Consider the following 25,871-nt stretch of genomic DNA (forward strand, 5'->3'; position numbering starts at 1 on the left):
CCGCTATATATGTTATAGAACGGCAGCTCAACGACTGATGACAAGTTGCAAAAACATTATTAAATGTATGTTGTTATTATCGGCCCCCTTTATAAAGGCAAAAGGTATGTTTATTTTGTAAATAAGGATATTTCTAATATTGAATGGTTGAAATTGTGAATTTGTTTTATTGTAATCAAACACTAAGGTATTTTTGAAATAGTTTATATTTTTAGTGGTGAACGTTATTTTTAGTTACAGACGTTGCGGTTGTAAGAGCCTGGTTTGTAGCTTACACCGTCTTTTGTGAGTGTGTTTATACATACAGCTCTGAAATGCAGTGCTTACTTCCAATAAACCTCACTGTTCATCAGTAAAGCCACAATCCTTCATTTGGGGGAAGGGGTGCTACAAGTAATGTTAATTTCATCTAGGAATAACATTTTAAAAATGTCAGCAGTGAAAGTATTCCTGAAGAGCTCCATGTCTTAAAAGTTTTGTCAGCAAAAGGTGATGTGAGGAACAGAGAGCAGGCTGGTATGAGAAGCCCCGAGGTCCCAGGATGGGATTTGTAGGGAATGGAGGTCAAATACGTGCTGAGAAGTAGTGATAAACACGTAAAAATTAATATCTGATGATGCACAACTTTAATCTAGGCTAAAATTGAATGTTATGTGTCGTGAGCAAAAAAATAAATAAATGCTAATTTTAAAATTGAATTAGTCTAATATTGAAAACAATCCACTCAAGCCATTTTGAAAATTACAATACTTTTTATTTTGCGAAGGAAAACAAATATTGTTTGTTTTTTATTCTTTTTCAGCGTTGGTTTTTTTTTTAATTAGAATATTTAGAAACATACACGAGTTCTTTATAAATATAGAGCGTATTGAATACAAATGTCTTATTAATGTGGTTGGGTTTCATTGTTTTTAATCGTCGAACTAGCCACTTCTTTCATTTTATGGCCAGTGCCGGCTGCCGTAGCCACCGCGGCGGAAGAATGGCAGCCTGGATGTTGTACCGCTGTGTTTTTGGGCCTCATCTGCAACGAATTCACCGATCACCGGAGCAGCCTCGACCTGAGGGCAGGTTTGCCAGGAGGGTAGGAAACGATGAGTTCAGAACCGTCTTACAGCCGCTGACTGCAGATCCAGACTTTTATTTATTTAAATCGCTGCTGTTGTTGCTGTCATTGCTCCGCGCAGCTCACAATGATAGTTGGGGATGAATGAACGTACAGAGAGTGAAAGATGTACTTTTATTAGTCTTTTTTAAATTAATTTATTTTTTTTACTGGTTTTCTGTTTCAACACCATAGTAACATTAGGTCTAACTTGATTTTGACTGTATGTTGTTCCTTTCTATTTTATGACGCTAATCTAGCTAGCTAACATTAAAATGATTGAAACCGCGGAGAGGAATAAACGACATAAACATAGAAAGAAATTAAGTAACGAGTAGCACCATTGTCCGTCGAATTTGATTCAGCGTAAAATGCATGTGTGAGGATAAATGATATATTTTATTGGATACGAATGTTACCAGCTATGCTAACATTAGCTCACTTAGCTTCTTCCTCTATTCTCTCTCAGCCATGGAACTACCAACCCAGAAGTCTGGAAAAACACACAGACAGCATTCTTGGCTGGGTCAGTATAATATTCTGCTTCATCTTCTGGGAGAAAGTATAAAATTATTAAATTAAAGTGTGATTATACTTCATGCCCTCCAGGCTTCAGCAATATGGTCGATATCCTACTACAGCTCCCCTCTTCTCCTCTGCTATCTGTACAGAAAAGGTAGGAGTAATGAACTACAGCTTTTGTCTGAAAATAATGTCAATATAATGATATATAAAGTGACAATGAAGCACTACATCAACTCTGCTTTTGCTGTTCTAGAGATTTCTTCAACAAGAGACAGATTTTGTCTGTATTGCATTCACATAAATTGAATATCTGTCGTATTATTATGTCAGTAACTCTGTTTTCAGTTTGTTTACAGGCCGAAAACCTAACATGTCAATCGATAAAATGATAATTGAAAAATGTTGGGGAACTTGTTTTCTATTTAAAGTCTTTGAGTGGAAGTACTGCGTCTTAATATTCAGGATTTAGAATATCTAAATCTGTCTAAAAATATCAGCTGGACAATTTTTAGCTGTTAGCAACATCAAAACATTAGCCAAGAATCTAATAGACAAGTTGTACAGAAAATAAAAATACAAACTTTTTGATGTCAAGTAATTCTGATCAATTGTCAGAGGAATGTTTATCAATCATTCAGTCAATATTTCTATATCGCTTTTCATAAAGATTTAGCACAACATGGTTTACAGAAACTAAACAATTGCAGGAATAGAAAAAAACAACTTCTCTTTGCCACCCAGTCAACCGTGTACATAAAAAAACACATGGAACCAGGAAACCAGCCGCACCTATTTGTAGTAAGGGCAAAATAAAATCATATGGTAAAAAAGAAAAACCCACCAATACAGAAGTTATTAAAATATCTTAACAGAAAATTAATGAATGTAAAACAAGGTCTCAAAGAAAGAAAAAGTATTAAATTATTGGATAATATTTATGTGAGTGAGCAATGATTTCCGTTTACCGACAGAGGTTGCAAGAACCATGGATGTTTGCAATCTGATTGCTAGATACACCGACGGAAATGAAGCTATTGTTTCATTCAGTTCGCATTCACAAAACCTGATCAAGGAAATGAGAGCTGGAGGGTGTGAGGCAATAAAAATAAATAAATCCACAGCATAGCTGTTTGTTTGTAAAAAACTGAAATCAGTCAAAAGCCGGTTCTTATCATTTTCACCAAACTTCAGTGTTTACCTCATTAGTTTGAAAGTGCTTTAAAATTTAGAATTTGTAAACCGTATATGTTGGGGTTTTTTTGCATTAAAATGTGGTTTTCATCAAACTAATAAAAATAATTATTATGAGATAAATGATTGGGTAGTTGGGGTTTAATGGACGCATTTTCCATTTTTGCTTGTGAATAAATAAACACATTCATGAAATGATCTGCTAAGTTTTTAATAATCGTTTGTATTTGCCAAATGGATTTCTGGGTAATCAGTGTGTCTGTTTTAAGATTTTTTGAAATAACCAGATATCAGTGTCCGTACTGCATTCTTCACTCAGTTTCTCCTTTGTGGAAAAAGCCTAAGGCTGAAGGTTATTTTGCTTCCCTCTGGGTAATTGCCTGTTTACTCCTATATATATATATATATGTATATAAAAAAAAACTGAAACTTTTTCCTCTCTGGCCATTTAGGTAACTGTCCAAAAATTTTTTCTTTCTTAATACAAATCCTCCTCCTGGGACCAAAAACTATTAATTGATGTGTCCTTGTACGTGGCTGATGTCCTACAAGTGGAATTAATACAAACGTAATCAACTGACTCATCTGGCGAGGCTCAGCATCGCTAGAAATTAATAGCTCAAGGTTGAGTGTCACTCCTTAAAGGACTATTGAGCTTCTAAAATGGATTTATGCACATGGCTGAAGGCTAGTTGTCAGACTGTTCATCGTTTTATTGGTGCTCGATGTTTAACCTCTTGTCTGCGTGTCCCGCTGCTCGTTCTCAGGCTACATCTGCAGCAGTAAGCTGGTTCCAGTGAGTCAGTACCTGGGAACCGTGCTCGTGTGTCTTCTAGGAGTTGCTTGTATTCGAGGTGAGACCGCTGACTTCTCTTTTAACCTCCCGCGAGGCAATAACTAATTCAGTCCATTCGTCTTTAGATATAGATAGCGGTTCTGCTCGCCAATAAGGTTTCATTACCATTGAGACTGTCGAATAAGGTTTCTGCCCACAAAGCATACTAAACACACCCTTGAGGTTTTTGCAACTATTTTTTTTTTTCTTTTGTTGTTTCACATAGAGACTTATCTCTCTTTGTCCCCTCTCTCACCCTCCCCGCTTTTCCCCAAGGATGGGGCAGATGGAGAAACACAGACTATGTTCACTTTATCTCAGTTCTGGAGGAAACCAAGAAGAATCACACACCAGAAAACAAGGTAAGGTTTCACTGACTTGAGGCAGGGGGTCAGAGTAAAATGTTTAAAATTGCGGGAATAAATCATGCCGCTGTTTTATGATTATCCGTTACGGGGAAGTTGTGATGCCGTTTTATGTATTTTCTGCTTTGCTTCTAGAAAAAGCTGAGGTGTTTTGACTTCGACTTCTCACACTGGCCTGCAGATTTCAGCTGGACAGAAGTCAGCAGTCCGTAAGTTGCTCATTTCCATTTAAAATGGCCGCTTGGTCAATGCATTTCTGCTCATATTAGGATCATATTGTAATATTTATATGATTACATCTTAGGTAGAGTAGCACTTGGTAAACAGATCTAATACATATAACCCTGCATGTGTATTCATTGTCATGTTTTTTGCATTTTGTGGCAAAAAAATGTGTTTTATTAGTGTTTAATCTGATAGACAAATACCAAGGAGAGGAGTACATAACGATAAAATATATTTATATTTTGGATAGTTTTCGAAATTTTTCACAAATAAAATTCCAACCTGCCGAGACTGGGCTCTACAAGTGGAAAAGTTCAAAGGGTGTCGATTAGAGATGTGCCGATCAGGTTTTTTTCTGCCGATACCGATCACCCATGAGGGCCGATCACCGATACCGATCACATAATTTATTTATTTATTTTTTATCATAAAAACTACCGGTTACATTATGTGGAAAAAGGAACCATGAATTCACCTTAATTTAGACAAAAACTTGTTTTTAATAACTTTTTCCAAGAAAAAAACTAAACAGGCATTCTGCAAATTGTACTGCTATCGGTAATACTATCTTTAACAGAATGATAACATATGAAGGCTCTGAAGAGGCTAAATAATGCAAAGAGTCAAAATAAAAACTCTCAACATTGCCAAAAAATTCAAGTATAAAACTTAACATTCAAAGGCAAATACAGGTTCCATTACAATAAACAATCCTGAGTTACTGAATGAAAACTTCCTGATAGCATGGCGGCTAGCTGATTACTGCTAGTTCTGAGTGGCTGTTTCTGACTGAGCGGAGTAATTATGCAGAACAGGGAGGAGATCGATTATTTTTTCAGAGATTATCTGTCTCATGTTAGGACAGCGAAAGTTTTAATACGTATGTAAAATGTATTTTTTTTAGGTTAGATGCTGCAGCTTTAAGCAGAGGTTTGGTGTGAGAGTCACTACCAGGTGGAGCAGAAGCGGCGCTCCGTCTGTGAAATATTACTACCTGTAGCGCGTAGCAGCGGTTCAACAGCGAGAGCAGAACCAGCGTTTTACATCGCAGCTCGAAGACTTAAATAATTTTGCGGGTTATTTGTTTAGCTTTCTGACCGTCATGCTAATCCGGGTGAGTGTTTGTAGCTGTGCGCTGCTTTACCTGCTATCTGATCCTCCATATGTCTTTTTTACTGCAGTGAGCCTCCATGTAGCCAAACTCCGTCACGTATGGCATTGTTTTTATGTCGTATTAGCTTCGTCGTGTTGATGCATTTTGACGTGCTTCAATTTTCCGCCGCAACACGCAAACTTCCCCATTCACTCAGAGCGTTATAGTTCCACATCGCTTAGAATTTGTTGCTGCTCGTTTGCGCAGTGTGAAGGAAAGAGGAGACCAGCTGCACAGGCAGACTGCGAAATGAGATGCAGGTGATCGGTTTGTGTGATCGGCAACAAGAGACCGTGATCGCCGATCACCGATCATATATTTTTCACGGAAATCGGCCAATTATGATCGGTGGCCGATCGATCGGCACACCTCTAGTGTCAATGCTTTTTCCACTGTGTTTATCTGCATTAATGTTTTCAATTATCCTGTGAAAGGAAACATCCCAAAGGAGGAGTTTCTCTGCTGAAGCCAGAGCCCAGACTGAGAGGGACAGCAGACAGTTTCCTCCACTCTGTCCGCACCTTACCATGCCACGTCATCGGGTATGTGTCCTTTGAGTGGATTTCAATCAGCTGAAGCTAAAGCTGTGCCATTTGAGGAGCTTTGGGTAAAATATATTTACAGACAAAGGTGTTTTTATCAAAAATGCTAAATGTATATATTTGTGAACTGTTTTGATCTAATTACAGTCCTGAATATGTTGTATTTTCAGCAAATGGCATTTTTTGACTGTGTACTCCAGTTAACAATTAATCAAACGCTAAAATGGTTGACGATTATTTCAATAATCGATTCATCGCGATTAATCGTTTCAGCCGCACCGCAGTGCAGTTATGTTTCTCCTCTTCCCTTTCAGGTTCCTCATTGCTCACTCCTTCGGCAGGCGGATGCTGTACCCCGGCTCTGTGGGTTTACTGCAGAAAGCCATGAGGCCGATGTTGCAGGGAGGCCTGGCTAAATTAATAGAAGAGGTAAAAGGAGCAAAGTCCTTGCTCCCATTGACAGTAAATGGATCAAACAACTGCCCCGCTCTGCCATTTCTTCCTCTTCCACTCTGTCACAGTACGACGGCGAACGGAACAAGCTGGTGGCGTGCGACGGGAACGAGATCGACACCATGTTTGTGGATCGAAGGAAAGATGGCGGGCCGAACGGCCGGACTCTGGTAAATGTCGAAAATGATTTGCTTTTTCGTTCCCCAGGCCCGGTCCTGCTTCCAACAAAACTCCCGTCATATAACTGATGGTTGCTGAAATGTGCCGCAGGTCATCTGCTGCGAGGGGAACGCTGGCTTTTATGAGGTGGGCTGCATGAACACGCCACTGGAGGGTGAGAAATATTCTGCTTAACAACAATTCAGGTTTTTTACGGGGCATCGCCTTGAAAAACATTCAAACCCTTTCAACGGTTTGTCTGTTTTGTAACCTTAAAACCACAAACTGGAATGTAAATCACTAAGTAGTGCATATGAACGAAGTGGAAGGAAAAATATACATTTCTTTTAAAATAATAACTGGTAAAGTGGTGTGTATTTGCATTTAGCCCCCTTTATTGTGATACCTCTTAATAAAATCCAGTTTAGTCAGCTTCAGAAGCTTCACGTTTAGTAAATGGAGACGACTGAAGGCCAAGAAACATTCAGACAAATCAGGGAGAAAACTGGACGAGTTTAAATCAGAGTCCAAGAGCATTGATTAGTCCGTAATCAGAAAATGGCACAGCAGCAAACCTCATTGTGAAATGGCCGCCCACCTGGACAAAGAGACCTGAGTTAACTCTGGAGGAGCTGCTGAGATGCACAACTCAGGTGGGGGGATCTGTCAACAGGAGAGCAACACGCTCTGGCGTTTATGGAGGATTAGCCAAAAGAACGCCGCCGTCGTTGAAGGACACGACACGCATGTGGATAATGCTGCTCTGGACAGATGAGAACAAAACTGAATGATTTGGACTTTAAGCAAAATATACGACAGAAAGCCAACACTGCGTATGACCCTAAACTCAGGACAGGTGATGAATACTTAAATGTTTTATCGTGATATTTTGTGGCACGACTGTAATAGCAATAAATGTGATAATAAGAACTATTAGTACTTCTTCTTTAGGTAACTGAATGGCTGTGACTGCAAGGCACACCGGTTTTTAATACGCTTCTTTAGCACACGAGTCTCATAAAGAAGTGTAATTTTATCATATTTTCAAATTTATTGATATTTTGAACAAACAGTTGAGAAAATTGCAAAAATGGCAATGCACAAATAAAACTGAAAAGGACCTGTGTTCAAGTACAGACCGAAGACTTTAAAATAAAATTTTCCCTCCGCTTTACAATCATGCACTACTCTGTCTGTAAACATCCCACTAAAGCACTTTGCTGTTTAGTACTAAAGAGTGAAGAAGTTTGAGCTGAATGAAGGTTCTGGTTCTGGGGTTAACGGTGGAATCTGTTTCAGGTGGTTACTCCGTTCTGGGCTGGAACCACCCTGGATTTGCAGGCAGCACGGTGAGCCGCGTCGCCCTGTTCTCAGCCATTGTTACAGATCGGTGAGCTCCTGTCTGACGCTCGCCGTGAGTCATCCGATCTAAACGGGCCGTGCAGCACAAAAGAACAGCATGTGGAAAGTCTGGTTTCAGTTCACCAGCGTTGCACAAGCAGCACAAACTCTCTCACGGCAGATTAAAATCGGAGGACGGGCTATGAATGATTCAGCGGCTTTTAATGTTTAAGGAACTGGATGTTTGCGTGATTAGGATTGTTTTATTAATGTATGGAAATTTCCTTCCTGGCAGGGAGTTCCTTTCCCCCAGAACGAGGCCAACGCCATGGACGTGGTGGTACAGTTTGCCGTTCACAAGCTGGGCTTCCAGCTGAGCGACATTGTGATTTATGCCTGGTCCATTGGAGGATTCACAGGTAGACGGAGACGCAAGCAAGTTATGCTCACCTTTGTGACGAGTGGGGAGTTCAAGTCTTTCCTTTGTTCCTCCTCTCTCAGCCAGCTGGGCGGTGATGTCATACCCAGAGATCCAGTCAGTTGTGCTGGACGCCTCCTTTGACGACCTTTTGCCCCTCGCCCTTAAAGTGATGCCTGAGAGCTGGAGTGAGTGCAGCCTGTAAAGCACCAGGCCTGCGACTAACCCATTTTATTGAATATTCTGATGATTAAGCGGATTAAAAAAAATTGGCAAATTCTACAGATTTTTATACATTAGAAATGCATTAAAATATCAAATATTCCGTTTTAAGTCCAGACTGAAAACACATTTATTGAAAATCGCTGCAGCTGTTGCTTAAGTATTGTTTTGGTTTTTATTCATTTTTATTAGCCTTTGGTAACTTTGCCAGTTTTATAATTGTCTTATTATTTTTTACTAAACTTAATCATTTATCTACCTCTGATGTGTCTTTTGTTGTTGCTGAGGCTGCTGTAAATGTACCACATATATAAGCTTTGAGTTTTAAATAAACAGTTAATTAATTAAACAGTTAAATTAATTAAATAATTCGTCTTAAATGAAGAAAACTAATATTTTATTACCTTAAATCCAATAACTTTGATTCCTTTAGTGAATTTGAACTAAGTGAAGCTAAATCTAAACCATTTGAGGAGTTTTGGCTAAAACAGGTTTGCAGACAACAATGTTTTTATCTTAAATGCAAAATGTTTATATTTTTTTTGTACTGTACAGTTTTGTCTTAATTGGTACTTTGAATATGTTTTTTTTTTTTTTTAATACTCCAGTCGATGATTAATCGGCTGTTAAATAAGTCACCGGTTATTTCAGTAAACGATTAACCCGATTAACCGTTTCAGCACTCATTAAACAGTTAATCTCCTCTATTCATTAAAACGTTGTCTTGTTTTTCAGGGCCTTTGGTGCAGCACACGGTGAGGCAATACATGAACCTCAACAACGCAGAGCAGCTCGTCAAGTGAGTCCGGCGGTCAGAGCACGGTGAAAATAATGGTGAAAGGTTAAAGCGTGAGTCACGGGTTTCACTGGTCGTGTAGCTGATCGTTGAATTCCTTCGACTCTTCCAGATATCAGGGACCAGTCCTGCTGGTCAGGAGGACCAGAGACGAAATCATCACTACGACGTAGGTTACCGACTCTTTTTTTTTTCTCATCACAGAACCATGAATATATGTTCTAGCAATTTGAAGTTTAATTATGAAGCATTTCAGCCGGTCTTTCTGTGCGAGTCTAAAAGACGAAATATAAAGTCTGACTCATTAAATGTCTCCTGCATGTCATTATAAACTTGTTGCTTGGAATCGATTCCTTTAATTAAGCTGAACGGAGGCCCTGTAAAAATCATTATGTGATGCAAATAAGTCATTTAAATAATATATCATTCGGTTTGATTGGCTTCCTCTTATCCAGTTTGATTAATTAATTTTCTCCTTCCAACCTTGAGGCTGGAAAACAGGAGGCACTTAAAAGGCTTTCTACCCTCATTTGTTAAATCGGACGGCTTTGCTGAAGTTTTTCTACCGCTTAGATTCTTTTTTCACATTGTAACCATAAACTTTATTGTGTTTTATTTCCGTTTTATGCGATAAAGTAACGCATGTTTGAGAGGTGAAAAGAAAAACCATTTAAATTGAGCAAAGCTGGTTTTATTTAGATTAAATTACAAATATGTGAGCTCTCTTAGGGTTGCTTACGTCAATGAGTGTTTTGCACTGGACTTTATCTAGTGGTATGAAATTATTACACTAAATGCAGGTATGTAAAAAAATCAGCGCCCACTGCTCTGAACCCCATTGAAAAGCTCCTGATTATTCCACCAAGTATTGATTCCTGAGTTAATCAATACTGTTGTTGTTTCTGAATGAACATGAACGTGTTTTCTTTGCATTATTTGAGGTGTGAAAGCTCTGCATCTTTTTCGTTATTCTGACCATTTCTCATTTTCTGAAAATAAATAGTAAACTTTTGCTTGTAACTTCAGACATGCTGGCAGTAGTTCATAGAATAAAAGAAACAAAGTTAATTTTACTCAAGCATGAACCTATAAAGAGTAAAATCAGAGAAATGTCTATCTTATTTTTTTTTCCAGAGCTGTGTATTTTTGTCTACAACAGTAAATTTATGAATGTATTTTTTCTTTAATTTTTCATTAATTTGGGGTCCGTTTTCTCAATGATCTCTGAACGTCAGTCCCTATAAAGCTGATTTTTCTCGCTAAATTTTTAAAGTAAATGTTCTTATTCTCACATTGGATGAGTAGAAGTAGCCTGGATTAAGTGTAAATGTCTTACAGACATGCAGATGACATAATGTCCAACAGAGGAAACAACCTATTGCTCAGACTGCTTCAGTTCAGGTCAGTTTTCACACACACACACACACACACACACACACACACACACACACACACACACACATCTCTGTATTACCACAGTATGGGGCGCCTCGTCTGTTCAGACCCGTTTGGTGACTCGTTAAATTCTTCTGTGCAGATACCCCAAAATAATGACGGATGAAGGGGTCAGGGTCGTGAGACAGTGGCTTGCAGCGTCTAGTCCAATAGAGGAAGGTAAGGAGACAAGATTCAGCATGAAAAGCTGTTTTATTTCTCCTTTTAAGAGCAGGGTTCACTTGGTGTGTGGGGGAAAAAATATATATATATATATTTTTTTTTTTTTGATAAATTTCCAAATCCATATAAGATGAGGAGAAACGGATGAATAAGTGTTTGACTTTCCAATCTTCAGATTTAACATATTTTTTCCCTATAAAAAGCTTGGAAATTTTTGTGAAAAAAAAAAAAAAACAAAACTTGGAAATTTCCAAGTTTCCAAAATTGAATTTTTTTTTTTACTTTGAAAACTCAGAAATTTCCAGATTTTTTTCCCCTAAAAATTGAATTAATTTTAACATTTTTTTTTTCTAGCAAATTGTCATCTTTCCAATCTCAGAAATGTCCTTTTTCTATAAAACTTCCTCTCCTTTTATTCTGTCCATTCCTTCTAGTCTTCCTTCTTTTGTTTTTTGTTTTTCTTGCCTTTGGCTGCATCTTTTTTCAGGTTGCTTTTGGTTGTATCCTTGCTTCTTTTCAGTCTTGTCCTTCCCTTCATTGTAATACCTCTTTCCTTCCAGGTTCCACATCTAAAGTATCTGCCAAAAACCTGACATGAACTTTATCAGATTAAATGCATGTACCAAAATAAAAAAATGAGCAGGAAATCTAATTTTAAGACATAAAAAGTGTAAATGTGACCCAAAAAAAGACGTGCAGGAAGCCTTTAGCTACTGGTGGTTTTTGTTGCTCTGCAGCGTCCGTGTACAGCGGCTACGAAGTGGACGACGACTGGTGCTTGTCGGTGCTGAAGTCCTACCAGACGGACAGAGACGTCTCGTTTCCATGGAGTGTCGGTGAGCCGCTGAGCTCCAATCAGAATTACCGACAGATGAGTTGAGTGTTGCCTCACTGCGTTGACGCTCTTTGTGTTAACAGGTGAAGACATGACGCTGGAGGGACGGCGTCAGCTCGCTCTTTTCTTGGTGAGGAATGAATCCGTCCTCTTGTTGTCTTTATTCTTTTTTTTTTTTTTTTACAATCCCATTTATTTTACTACAATAAAATAAAATAAACTCCCCCCCACTCTTTTTTATTTTTTATTTTTTGGGTTTGCTTGCCTTCCTTCCCTCGACCCCCTTACAAAGAAAACACACTCGGCTCCTCAGACATCATTACCGCTGAGGAACACTGTTCCGGTCGCCATAGTAACCGGCTCACCTGTGCTCTCAGGTTGACTGGTGTAATATATTTCAGCACGCTCCGGCTTATTGAAGTCATTTAACATCAAACAAGAGGAGTGCCATCCATTACAGCTAATGCTATGCTTCGTCTCCCCTGGTGACGCCGTCTAAATTAGGCTCCATTCACCTCCCGCGTAAAGCCCCTAAGAGATGGGAGAGATTTGTAAGGCACTGAGCCAGATAGAATGAACCTAATATAATCAAGCTTCTGCACTTTTATTTTATTTATTTTTTGTTCGTCGCCCTCCCACATATCTGATTCTCCATTCCTCCTCCAACCGCGCTGTCGTCTCTCTCCGTCTCTCTCTCTCTAAGGCTCGGAAGTACATGCGAAACTTTGAATCAACACATTGCACCCCTCTTCCTGCCGCCGAGTTTCACTCGCCCTGGAGACTTTAACAAAAAGAAGAAGAATCAGGATGGATGGATGATGGGAAGAAGAAAAACAAGAGGTCGATTGCCTGTGGTGAACTGTGTTCCTACTGCTTTAGTTTTTTTTTGGTTTCATTTCCCCTCCATACACCCATAAAAAAAACATAGAAATACGGTACATGTGTTCCTTCGTTAATTGTAAAGCCATTACTCGCTCCTCCCATTGTTCCCTCCCAGGCTGGGTTTGTAAAGCAAATGTAAATGAGACGTATATTGCTCTGATGCAAAGAATAAAAAATAATCTTAATGTCGTTTTAGAGGATTTCCATCTTGTTTAAACGCAGCCAGAGTATTTAAGCTTTCCAGGGTTTCTTTTTTTTTTTCTTCTTCTTCTTTTGTGGGAACTGTCTGTATAAATTAATCTGGAGTCTAAAATGATGCTCTTAAGTGTTTCATTAAATATGCTGAATAAAATTTTGAGATGATGGATTTATTTTCTTTTCTTCTGTGTGCATCCATCACATGAGTGCTTAACTGCAGGGTTCCCACTAAGCCCGGAAAAAAACTCATTTCATTTCAGCGTTTTTCAGGTTTCTGGGCATAAAGGAAGATATTTGTTCTTCCAAACTATAACTGACATGTTCATGCTTTTCCTTTCCTTTTGTCCCATTCTGAGTTTGTCCTCACACTTTCCTTTCCTTCACTGCAAAAGCACCAACAATTTTTTAGTATTTTTTTGCCCAGTGTTTGCCCATTAGTGCACCTTAAGGACAACTTACAATATTTTAGCAAGATGTAGAAGCTTGTTTTAATTCTTTGCAGCTGCACTATAACTTTTATAAAAAGCTTTTTCACATTGTGACAGTTTAATAGAACTGTGAAAAGATCGTTCACCTCATGTTCAAAGACAGGAGGTGGGTCTTAGCGCTGTTAATCATACTTGTGTACCTGCTTCCAAGTGTGCTGTTTATTTGCCAACGTTGGTAGCCATGTTAACTAATCTTAGCATTTGTAACGGTCTCTGCTGTCTGGAAGACACTAGCTGTGACTCCATTATAAATGTGTGCAAAACATTGTTTATATTCCACTAAAGTAAAAAAGGCAAAAAACATTTTTATGTGTGTTTCCAAGATGAGCTACTAACATCACTGGATAAGATGATAAAAACATGCTGTGACATTGTCCTCCCACCACTTCCTGTCGACTTCTTTGTTTTTTACGCCAGCGCCAACATGCAGTCATCGATCACGTGACCAAAGGAAGCGTTTTGCAAAATATATACATTTTGATACGACCCTAAAAAAAAACAAAACCGTCCTACCGCCAAAACTTTATATGGAAAAAACAATTTTTTTGAAACTGGTTTGTTTCCATCAAACAGCTTTACTTTCGAAATATCAAATTGGACAGTTTCAGAGGTTAATGCTGTAGTGCAGCAGAGAGAAAAAGGAGAGGACAAAGAGCACATACATGAGCTGATTGACAGCAATAAGACCCTCCTCCTGACTGTTTCTTCTTAGTGCTGGGAGGAGAGCGAGGAACTTCATTTCACAGATTATCTGTCTCATACTTTACTGACAACATTCTAGATAACTTTCATTCAATTTTAGCAAATATGTAAAAAATATATATTTTTATAGAAGTTACAAACTCCAACTTCAAAACTGGTGAAGTGCTAACTCCATTAGCAGATTTCACTCAATGAAACGTTAGAAATGAAACGGGGCTACCAACAGTGCAGACAAAAATATCTACTAAATCAGCTTTGAATATTTTTGCTTTAAAGTTTAAAATATAAATTGTTTTATTTTTTTAATTATCCCCGACATACAAATAAACCAGATTAAAAATAACCAGCCTATAGTTGAAGCCCATTGTGGTATTAAGAGCTTTATTTAGTCCCTTTCATACCAGAGTCTGCTTTGGGGGGAAAAAATAAAAAACACAATGACATGGAAAAAAAAAACTGAATCCTGATTCACACAATGAGGAAAGTTACATCATTTTCTTGAAATTTTCTATGGCCTCTGTCACTTTCTGGAGCTCGGTCTGGCTCTGGCGTAGCTGTGGAGGAAAGAGGAGGAAAGCAGACGTCATTTACCGGGGGATTCACGGGTCCTACAGCTTCAGGAGCCCGGCAAGTCAATTTCTTTTTGTCACCTTCTCCGCATCCTGCTCCTGCACCTTCGCCGGCACCTTCTCCTTGTAATCATTCTTCGCCATCTTCTCTCTCAGTTTCTCCATCTGTTTCTCCAAGTCACCTTTCTTTGTCATCAGTTTAGTCACTTCCTTCTCCACATCAATGAGACCCTGCGGTGGGGAGGCGGAGGACAACAGTTTTAAATCATCTGGTAATTTCAGCTCTGAAAGCGAGAGTAAAATACTGGAGCAGCGATCTGAGAATGTATGCCTTGATTAGCATACAGATGATGTGTGTTTATGCTTTTAGGGCCGAGTTAGTGCTGTCATGTAATTTGTCTGAGCTGAAATGGAGCATTCAGCTGATTAACAGCAGAAAAACATATGGAAAATGTCAGCCCATCTGTTGCATATTCAGCCTAATTTACACAAATACAACAAGAGGATGCGGCAAAACTAGACACACTTTGCCGACAGGTGAAGTTCAACTTGACTTGTAACTTTTAGAGGGATTTTTCACACTTTTCCAGGCAAAACATTATGACCACCTGCCTAACAGAGCCTCTGCTGTTACCACGACAGACCAAAGCTGTCAAGGAATGGATCATCTACAGAAGCAGCTTCAGAGCCAAAAAACTGAAGGTTTTAGAAAAGGTTGTTTCTGCTGTAGGGATGATTTTTCTGGAGGCTTAACATAAACTAATATTTGTATTATTTACATATCCATATAATCTAGTTTCCTTTTGGTATTAAGTTTTTTAACATAATAGATGTAATATAGTGTCTTCAGTCAGAGGCTTCTTCTGACGTGCTGTAAAACAAACTGCTGCAGCATCTACAATTACTTTTTTTTTTTTTTCAACAAACTTATTTCTGCACTGAATCGTCCATCAGAACTTCATGGTTTTTCCACCACATCTCAGAAATTCACTGAGATCCGGGGAAGCTGGCGGTAAAGTCAACACCTCAGACTATTTCATTCCCCTTGGGTATCAATAAAGTATTATATTTTAATTGCATTCCCACTTCCCGTATGCGGTAGGGAACATTATTGTGCCGAAAGAGGCCAGAGCACCAGATCTGACTCCTCAAACTAACCCAGATCTTTACATTTCTCCATTTTTTCTGCATCTCAATTTTCCCGCCCACCAGCAGGTGCCATAATTAGGAGGCTATGAGTGTTACTCACTTGCCTTATGTTGGGAACTCATAAAGAAGTGCACAAAAGCATGAACATAAATGGTTGCTATGGAGACTAGTCGACCCCTAGATACCACTCCTTGCTGTGGGTGTAGAAAGCCTTAAAAAGTTTCTTCTGCGGCTGCAGCAGCAGCAGCATCATCTCAGACAAACAGAAGCTGCTGCTGCTGTTGTTTCACAGCAGGTGTTGGTGATTTTCTTTCTCTACCTCACTACCGGATGAAGCCTAAATAAGAAAAAAAAGCTTATTATCGTATAGATTTCACCGATACGATCGGCTATTTTGCTAAAACAGAATTTAAATCGTTTAACAACTGTTCTCAAAACAGTTTTGTACGTTTTTCAGAAGCTTCTGCATTAAAAATTTATTTATTTTAAATATCTTTACTGTGGACAATTAAAACTGTGGAGGTCTTAGTCTATACAGAGAGGCGATTATTATCGACTCCAACGTCTCTCTGCTTTCTAACCATACAGTTTTAATCAGGAGCAGCAAAAGCAAATGAGGTGGATCAGCAGCTTGGCAACAACTGAGTGTCTCATCAAGGACATGTTACTGTGGAATATCATCTTCTGCCCAGAACCCGAGCTGTTAGCATGTCATACTGCCAGGCCTGTCACAATAAGGAATGCATCAATTAATTGCATGATAAATTAAAGCAAACTCAATCGTTTCCATTTGCATTATTTATCGTTTTTCTCTCTTTCTACCAAAAACTGAATGATAAAAGGGATGGTTGTGGCAAAATGTATCAATAAAACTACCAATTAAACAGCTAAAACATGAATAAAAGTGTCTGCATTCAACAGCTCCCCTTAAATTTGAAAAACACTTTTATTTTTTAATTTGGCAGAATACAGATTAAAAAAAGGTTTTGCGTCTATATATGGTGGGCCGGATTTGGCCCCCGGGCCTTTAGTTTGACACGAGGGGGGGAAAAAAGAAAGAAACAAAATAATGAGGCTGCATTGCTTTGCTTATCCTCCAACAATCCCATTCAGACTCAAGCTAAGCGTTAGTCAGTCACACCTGCTGCTCCAGGAGGATTTTTTACAACATTTACTTATTTGCATTTCACAACAAAAGCCACAATCTGAACCGAAGCCACCAGAGGAATCTCACTGGCACAGGAAACAGTCCGGAGATGGCTAAAAAATAATTTCCCAGGCTGGATATTCTGTGCAACACGGAGCAGACTGTCAGCATGTAGAGATAATACGGTCATCCCTTCAAAATTACTAATGAAAAGACCGGAAGAAAACCGGTGCGGTCGGCTGTCGAGAGGCCGACAGGAATGGAATCGATTATCTTCATGTTTCCCTCTGAAAGATTCTTCCTTGTATTTTCTGTTGGACGCTTTAAAACCCGTGAAAGGCAGAAAAGGCTCCTGAAATTCACCTTCTCCTCTTTTCTTTTTACACCACAAAAGCCCGGCATCTTAACATGGCTGTGCAGGCTTTTCAAACCCGCCGTCTGCCCCGTCAGACCTATTTACAAATTCGTCATTAGGGCTGCCTTTAAATGCACCGACTCGGATCACGGTGACGGTCTCTGCGGTCTCAATTTGGAGCACATTAAAGCACTTAAAAATCCAAGCGCGTTAACCCATTTCCAGCACAAAGGAGGAGTCGGATTACTGGGCTCTCACCTTGAGCATGAGGTTGACAGTACATCTGTCAGAAGCGATAGCCACAGCGCAGCCTTCTGGGACCGGCTGCTCGGCTGTCAGAGGGATGACGGCCTGAGAGTAAGACAAGGTCTGAATCTGCAGGCTGTATTTCTGCAGCAGAGACACGGTTGCAGCATCTATGCACTGCAGGTAGCCTGGAAGACGAAACACAGGGCAGATTTTAGACAGCGAGTGACGTTGGGTTAAGCTTTAATGCAGCAATATGCACTCAAATTTTAAAGCTACATTTGTGTTAAAAATGTGTAGGAGTGAGAGAAATAAAGGAATATATAATCTAGAAGTAATAGTGCTAAGTGCCTCAACTTTATTTAAGTGCAGTACTTGAACTATGCAATTACTTCCCACCACCTCTATTCATGTCAGCGGAGGCTGAGAGAGCCACCCAGCAGGCTTCCAAAAAACCAACAAAAGAGATTGTGGATAAAAAGTGAAAGCCTCAAAAGTAAATTTGAAAGAAATGTAGATGTTTTAAGAGTCTCTGCTTCCTTACAGTCGGCTCTGGTCTTGGTCAGGTTGTAGTCGGCCCTCAGGGATCGGATCGTCTTGACCACCGTCATGGTGAACTCCATGTCGCGGTCGACCTCTTCGCTGTTCCAGCAAAACTACAGGAAGGGCGTTACAGGAACACTTTTGGCTCAAAAAGCAGAGAAGCAGATCGCTAGCAAACAAACTACATAATCTAAAGTCGAGATTAATTTAATTCCTCTGTGTTTTACCTCTGTGGTGTCTGGGTAGGACGTGACGCAGATGCTGGGTGGGTCAGTCTGAGGTTTCCGTCGAGGTAACCTCTGGTAGAGTTCCTCAGTGACGAACGGCATCAAGGGGGAAAGAAGCCGCAAACCCACGTCCAAACAGGTGTAAAGGGTCTGCCTGCACACTTCGGCCTGCCTCTGGGTGGCGCTGTCTTCGTCTGCCTTAATGAACACTGGCTTCACACTTTCCTGCAATGCAAAGAGTTTGTTACGGCCCATAACCGTCCACCCAGCGTCTACGCCCGCTTGTCCTTGCAGAGTCATCGTCTTCAAATCAAACGAAATTTGTGTCAAATGTTTGAGCAGCAAAAGTTTTTATTTGTGTCGCCGTCACTTTAAGAAGTCATCAAAGGTCAACAACCTCTCCCACATTTACAAAACCAAACCAATTTGGTGTCAATAATCATCCGTGCTACAAAGTTATTTTAGGTGCACAAAACCAGCACAATTCATTTATATCAGTTTCATTTGATTTTGTTAAAGTGTGTAATCTGTGGAGTGCAGGGGCAGGTTGATCTCTGAAGACATTTTTTTTTAAGTCTTAAAAATTATAAATAGTAGACTTATGTCCAATTACGCTGCAAAAATGTTTGTTTCTGACACTAATTTTGTTTTAATTGAAGAAGGTTGTGTCTCTTTTGAAAAAAGAACTACACGGACTGAACTGATCAGATTTCTTCTAGCGAAACTTTTTATTTTAATTTTAAGAATTTTTTTCTGATAAAATTGCATGTTATCACTACATTCTCACAATTAAGCAAACTTTCTCAAAACCTGGCCCTGATATTCTGTCATTCAACTCACAGAAGGGATAAATTAAATGAAAGCTGCTATTTGAAGACATTTCTGTCATTTGTTTTAAAAACTGTAATCGGATGTGGATAAAAAAAAAAAAAACTTGCAAGTTTTATTTTTAAGCCGTTTCGCCCAGCCCTAACGCCACTGCTGCCAAAGCTGGATTTTATTTTAACACTTTTCACACATCTCTACTATCTTTTCTGACACAAACTAGAAGTAGTGGCTCTTACCAAGTAGACGTCGCAGAGCTCATAGAGCCAGAAGTTGTAGACGGCGGTGGTGATGGCTGGGAAATCGTAGGCCTTGAAGCCAGCGTCACACAGAGCCACAGCCGCACTCAGCCTGGACAGGATCCACCTGTCTGCCACGCTCTCCTCTCCAGACAGCTGAACAAACGCACCGCTTACAATGTAGAAATCCAAATAAACAACGCAGAAGATCTACTGCTGCAGTAATAAACAACAAAACCTATTTGCATTCATCACCTGCCACCTGTCTTCGCTCCGTCTCATGATCTCACCTGGGCTTTTTCCGAGGGAACAAAGTTGTCTCCAAGTGTTTTCATTGCAAACTTCACAGCGTTCCACAGTTTGTTGCAGAAGTGACGGTACCCCAGGATGCGGTTGACATCCAGGTTGATGTCCCTTCCTGGGAGAAGGGAAAAAAAAAAGACGCACATGATGATTTAGTAAGGCAGGATTTTATAAATGTATCAGCCATTTATTCTAACAGCAGTGATGGTTCGTGTGTTTATTTATGGGTTTTTATGACAAACTGGGTGAGCGTCAAAGGGAGAATCAGAAACTCTGCGAGGGATTTCACCTTGGCTGGTGTAGGCGCACAACGCGAACCGGAGAGCGTCCGTCCCACACTCTGGGATGCCGTTTGGATAGTCTGACTTCTGGCCTTGCTTCGCCTTCTCCACCTCTACAGGATCCAAGTTGCTGTCCGTCAGCTGGGCGTGAAGACCCTGCAGGAAGAGGAGCAACGCATTTTAATAATATGAATCCAACTTCAGGGGCTCCAGGTCTGGAAATGCTAAACGGCAAATTGAAAAATGTTTTCCAGATTTCATTCTTTACGTGCAACGGATAAAAATCTAGATTTAAAAAGTGATATTTTAAAATATTTATATTTAACTGGCACCTTTAAACACTACTCGGGTTAGCACTTGAGTTACTGCAAAGCTGCAGATAAATACACAAATATCTCACAGATTTTTAAATCTCTTTTTAAGTAACTAATCTTTTATAAATTCCAAAACTGAAAAAAAATCTTAACTTTTCTGCAAACCAGAAAAACTGCTTAAAAAATAATGGTTTTTTTTTATCTTTTATCAAATGTTGAGTGACAGCACACTGCGATCAAAGCTGAAGGCGGTTTAAGGAAATGTTAGTGGGACTTTTTTTGCTCCAGCTGTGTATTTTATTTCTAATTTGTGGAAAATACAGTAATAATAATAAAACACAAATCTAAATCCCAACCTCTGCTCAGAGGGAATGTTTCACACTCAAGTGTTTCTAGGATGTTGTGAAAACTGCAAACTAAATAATGTGGAAAAGTTTTCGATTCCCTGACCTGGACGAGTAAACCTGTTATAAGGAAAAACATTACAGAGGGTAAAGTTCAGTTTACTGCAAGTGAAGCAGTGCCCCCTAGAGGACAGTTCTGCTCCGGCTGCTGAATAACTGCAGGAGAGATTGATGGCTTCAACAAAAGCCTGTTGGAAGCAGAAGGAGGTGGTTAATAAAGCTTTTTATAAGAATATGGGCTTCAGGGGGCCAAGGAGCTTGTAGTGAACATGTAAAAATAAAAAACCCAACTGGGAGACAAAGACAAGGAGTTTATCTCTGTGTGTTTGTGTCTGAGGGAATCTCTGCATGTCTTGTTTTTTTTTTTTATGGACAAAATTCCAGACTCAATTTTCCAGAGTTTCCAGTCCTTTTCAGCCGATTTCTACAGAATAAAAACCAAATTTAACTGAATTTATTGGCTGAGGTTTCAGTAGAGCTACAGCTTTAAATGTGAAACCTGCAGAAAAACAGAGTGAGGAAGGACGAGTGGAGGGAGGGATCATCTGATAGATAAACCAACAGATAGATAGATAGATAGATGGATGGATGGATGGATGGATGGATGGATGGATGGATGGATGGATGGATGGATGGATGGATGGATGGATGGATGGATGGATGGATGGATGGATGGATGGATGGATGGATGGATGGATGGATGGATGGATGGATGGATGGATGGATGGATGGATGGATGGATGGATGGATGGATGCCCACATGACCTGCTATAAATGTACATTTCCTGTCATTACTTATTTCTTTTATCTTCCTCGTCTGGTGATGGACGACCCGTCGCTTTAAGCAGAAACCTCATAGAGAACGCCTCCTGAAGCATTATGGGTAACGTCAGTAGCGACTCTGTTACCTCCAGGGAAATCCCGGTGATGACGTCCAGCGGGTCGATGACGTTCCCGAGGGATTTGCTCATCTTCCTCCCGTGAGCGTCCCGCACCACGGCGTGCAGATAAACCTGTCGATGAGAGACGCCGTCATTCGTCGTTCAGGCTGATCGTCTTCCTGCTAAAGGTCGCCAACGGTCGGCCGGCCTCACCTCTTTGAAGGGCAGCTTGCCCGTCAGTTTCAGGCCCATCATCACCATGCGGGCGACCCAGAAGAACAGGATGTCATGACCCGTCTCCAGCAGGGTGCCGGGGTAGAAGACGTTCAGGTCCTGGCTCTGAACCATGAGGGAAAACACTCTCAAAGTCACGTTTTACGAGACATGAACCCGTATATTATCTTCATAAAAGTTACAGGTGAACGCAGAATTGAGGTGAAGGCACTCCCGGTTTATAAGCTCCGCTTTACAGCTTCTTATCTTCTGCGGAGGAGGCTGCAGCCTTAGTGGCATTTGCATCGGTAGCGAGTCAGACGAGTCTTACCTCATTAGGCCATCCGAAAATAGAGAAGGGGAAAATGCCAGACGAGAACCAAGTGTCCAGAACATCCTCGTCTGAAACACGAGAGCAGAAGAAGGTTAGCTCGTCCGCTCAAATAGTTGGTTAAATTGATTTAATTAAGTGACTCTGCGTGGCTGCAGACCGGCTAACCGAGGTACTGAACGAGCTAAACGAGTAAATCTCACCCTGCCGGAGGGAAATCTTATCCACAGACACATTGAAGCGTTTTGCTGCTTTTTCTTTGGCCTCCTCCTCTGATCTGCCACTCACCCAGTAATGACCATCCATGTCCTAGAGATACAAAATAAAAATAAAAAACGCAAGATATGAGCAATGCTGATGTAAATCGCTTTTGCCTGTCGTCTAAAACCCTCCACAGCTGAAAGAAGCGATAGATGTCAGTTTACCTCGCCGGGCTTCACAGCGGGATCATTTACTGTGACGAAATAGGCAGGAATACGGTGACCCCACCACAGCTGCCGGGAGATGCACCAGTCTCTAAAAAAGAATGGAGGAGAATTTGAAATTGCTCTTAAATTATTGAAACAAGACGTCGACAATTTGTGAGAAATTGCTTCTGAAAAAAAAAATAAAAAATCAAAGTTTTGCAAAGATTTTCTGTGTCATAGTTACAGATTTTTGTTTTGTGCCAAATTAGATAAAGATGAAAACATGTTTAATACTGTTTCATGTCAAGAATTGAAATGCAGCATCAGCTGTTTGTTAAGAGGTAGTTTTACCAACACATTCTGCTACAAACGGACCTTTGAAGACATTCTTGGTCGTGATGTGGCCCAAAATGAAAATGATTTTGACACAGCAGGCTGAAGCTACATTTGCTAGATTCTTCTCATGCACATTAAACCTTTAATAATCGAGCGTCAAACTGAGATCTGGTTGTTCCACATGTAAACAACAGACTGCTGGTGTCGGTTTTGTTCCAAGAGTTTCCAAAATTAAAGTCCGAGGCAAATCCTCTCCTGCCAAACCAGTATGGCAACAAATTCCAGTCATGAGAATTTTCCATTTGCAAATCACAATGTGTAGTTGTGAACTGAGTTTTGTAACCTTGCAGAATAAAATGGTGGAGAATTTTATCTTTGTGCATCAATAGATAATAATTCATGTTTGTAAAAAATAAAACACACAAGCTATAATTATAGTTTTTTGTTACAGATACAAAACTACGTTTAAAACTTTACTTCTTTTGCTTACGTGTGAGTCCGAGTTTTAATAGTTTTGGGTTTTTCAATAGTTTAGTTTTATTTCGCTGTGACGTTTTGTCTGATTCAGTTTTAATTAGTTTTTATAGTGTGTTTACTAGTTTTATTAGTTTAGATTTTATTGGTTACAGTAGTAGTTTTAGTATTTTTCATATTTTGATTAATTTTTAGGTCAAATTATTGTATTGTGATTATGTATACATATTTCAAATTTCAAAACATATATTTAATTATTGTTGAACAACAATTAACTCTAGTGTTTTATCTCAACTTTGCCATCGCCATTTTGCAGACATCAGACTAACAGAGGTGCTACCAGGAGTTTAGAGCTTAATTTGCCAACAGCTTGTATAAAAAAACAAATCAATTTCACATCAGTTAAAAGGCTGATAAATAGATTCATCAACAAAAAACATAAACTATTATATCAATAATTTCAGTATGTTTTAGTTAGTTTAATAACCAGACGATACAGTTCTAGTACCGTATTTTCCGCACTATAAGGCGCACCTAAAAACCTTCAATTTCCTCAAAAGCCGACAGTGCGCCTTATAATCCGGTGCGCCTTATATATGGACCAATATTGAGCCACAACAGGTCTAGCAACTACGGTAAGCAGCTGCCGACTTCATTTCCCCCGTAGAAGAAGAAGTGAGCGGTGCATGCTGGAATAGTTGTCAGAATGCTGGTTTGTTAATAAAGTTTGATAATACATTTAGACGTCGGAGGGGTGGGTCGAGGGAAGAGAGACAGAGTCTGCGGCGGCAGCGTGTCGGTTGGTCTGTGTTACCCAGAAAGCAGTTGGGCACAATATTGCAACACCAACACCGTGAGTGAAACAATGACTGGGGCAGCCTATTATTTAAAGTACTCGGGGACCATTTCTTTACAAATGTGGATGTGTAATAATAGAGTACGGAACAAATTGACAACTCAAACTGAAGCGTCTATTCTATGCGCCTTATAATCCGGTGCGCCTTATAGTGCGGAAAATACGGTAAGTTACAGTTTTTCCCCATTAATTGCAGTTTTTACTTATTTCAGTTAATGTTCAGTTTTGATATAATGGCCTTGGTTTGAACGTGTAGGTACGAATCTTGACGAGGATTTTCTCCCTTTCGGCTGATTGGTCATGTAAATAACAGACCTACCTGATGTTGTCCATCCAGTTGAACCACGTCTTCAGGTGGTGATCAGGGATGATCTTCAGCTTCCCTTCCCTCACGACGTCTGCAGCCTGTTTGCCCATTTCTGTGCAGCTGACGTACCACTGAGGCTTCAGCAGCGGCTCCACGATGTCCTTCGAACGGCTGATTGAGAGGGAAAAGGGCAAAGGTTAGGAAATCATTCTAAATGGGAGACATAAATCTTTCAAACCGTCTGCGCTCTACCTGCAGACGGGCACAACCATGGGGTTGTCTTTGATCTCTTTAAACTGGCCTCTGTCCTTCAGCGCCTGCAGGACGGCTGTTCTGGCCTCGAATCGCTTCATGCCCTTTGGGACAAACAGAGGAGGTGAAAATGAGACTTCTGAGACGAAATGGCTTCCCTGAGCCAAGCTGACCGAGTGTCACAAAGAAAATGCCCTCGCTGCAGGAGGAACAGAGCTAATGAGACACTGTACCAGGAAGGGAGGAGGCACGTTAATGAGCAGCCCATTTTCATCCAAGATGTTGATGAAGGCCAGATTGTGTCTCTCTCCGACCTCGTAGTCATTATGGTCGTGAGCTGGGGTGATTTTGACAGCACCTGAACGCAGAGGGTGGAGAGGGACGGAAAAGGACAACTGTAATGAGCCAAAAGGCCCGGCTGAACAACTCTGTGATTACTTCTTCTCTTTTCCCTGTGATTGAAAACCTCACCCGTTCCAAAATTCATGTCCACAAAGTCGTCAAAGACTATCGGCATCTTGCGCTCGCAAAAGGGATGCAGCACAAATTTTCCCTTCAGGTGCTGGTACCTGGGGTCAGCCGGGTGGACGGCCACCGCCGTGTCTCCCAACATCGTCTCGATACGGGTCGTGGCCACGATCACTTCCTCATCTGAGGAACACCGAGTTCAGGGAATTTACTGACGGCGGGACACGGCGTCTTCGCTAAATTCATCTGTTCTGCTCCACTGTATATACCTGATCCATCCACCTTGTAAGCGAAGGACACCAAGACCCCGAACTCTACTTTCTCCTTGTAGCCGGGCACAGGGAGCAGAGTTCTGCCACTGAGCTCCTTTTTATCCACCTGGAAGACAAATATTAAAGGTTTATTGAGGAGGGAACACTGTGACCAGAGCCGGCAGAGGACGGGCTAGAATCAGGTTTCATTTTGTCTCTATCTGCACATTTACAGCTCTGGAAACAAATGTACATCCAGTCATCGCAGGCATGAAGGTCAGGATAACTTCTAATGGTGGATTAGAGTCGTTCTTTCCCACAACTTCACTTGATTTTTAAACTAGAATAAAGTGCACAAGTTCTCAAAGTGTTTAAAATGATAGAGTTCAATTAATTAGCTTCAAACACAGTTAATCATTTGAGATCAAGAATCATACAAAT

The 25,871-nt window shown here is 40.2% G+C and overlaps 2 protein-coding genes across 3 annotated transcripts in view; one reads left to right on the forward strand and one right to left on the reverse strand.

Moving 5' to 3' along the window:
- Positions 1–13,031, forward strand: abhd16a (abhydrolase domain containing 16A, phospholipase). 2 transcript variants are annotated; one of them, XM_008431335.3, is made up of 21 exons: positions 1–104; positions 952–1,084; positions 1,575–1,631; positions 1,715–1,781; positions 3,589–3,675; positions 3,933–4,018; positions 4,157–4,230; positions 5,834–5,941; positions 6,256–6,370; positions 6,463–6,564; positions 6,665–6,728; positions 7,853–7,902; positions 8,190–8,313; positions 8,396–8,500; positions 9,270–9,333; positions 9,443–9,499; positions 10,669–10,731; positions 10,868–10,944; positions 11,685–11,783; positions 11,866–11,912; positions 12,486–13,031. In XM_008431335.3, exons 1-21 carry the CDS (start codon positions 64–66, stop codon positions 12,567–12,569), a joined length of 1,704 nt encoding a protein of 567 aa, XP_008429557.1. In that variant the 5' UTR covers positions 1–63; the 3' UTR covers positions 12,570–13,031. The 2 variants fall into 2 exon arrangements, with proteins under 2 accessions (XP_008429557.1, XP_081453694.1); XM_081597568.1 differs by having other exon boundaries at positions 18–104; positions 928–1,084.
- Positions 12,485–25,871, reverse strand: part of vars1 (valyl-tRNA synthetase 1) — a 19,469-nt gene continuing 6,082 nt past the window's right edge. Inside the window, exons 11-28 of the mRNA XM_008431336.2 lie at positions 25,449–25,557; positions 25,183–25,362; positions 24,945–25,069; positions 24,712–24,815; positions 24,472–24,630; positions 22,505–22,595; positions 22,283–22,388; positions 22,080–22,150; positions 21,749–21,874; positions 21,563–21,667; positions 19,945–20,092; positions 19,643–19,770; positions 19,353–19,508; positions 18,289–18,513; positions 18,063–18,174; positions 17,531–17,706; positions 14,703–14,852; positions 12,485–14,606 (exon numbers count right to left, since the gene is read on the reverse strand). Coding sequence (XP_008429558.2) covers positions 14,538–14,606; positions 14,703–14,852; positions 17,531–17,706; positions 18,063–18,174; positions 18,289–18,513; positions 19,353–19,508; positions 19,643–19,770; positions 19,945–20,092; positions 21,563–21,667; positions 21,749–21,874; positions 22,080–22,150; positions 22,283–22,388; positions 22,505–22,595; positions 24,472–24,630; positions 24,712–24,815; positions 24,945–25,069; positions 25,183–25,362; positions 25,449–25,557 — 2,340 coding nt within the window. The 3' untranslated portion in view covers positions 12,485–14,537. The remainder of the gene's footprint in view (positions 14,607–14,702; positions 14,853–17,530; positions 17,707–18,062; positions 18,175–18,288; positions 18,514–19,352; positions 19,509–19,642; positions 19,771–19,944; positions 20,093–21,562; positions 21,668–21,748; positions 21,875–22,079; positions 22,151–22,282; positions 22,389–22,504; positions 22,596–24,471; positions 24,631–24,711; positions 24,816–24,944; positions 25,070–25,182; positions 25,363–25,448; positions 25,558–25,871) is intronic.

Source organism: Poecilia reticulata, chromosome 16 (genome assembly GCF_904066995.2).
Source record: "Poecilia reticulata chromosome 16, P_reticulata-male-v2, whole genome shotgun sequence".
Lineage (NCBI taxonomy): Eukaryota > Metazoa > Chordata > Actinopteri > Cyprinodontiformes > Poeciliidae > Poecilia > Poecilia reticulata.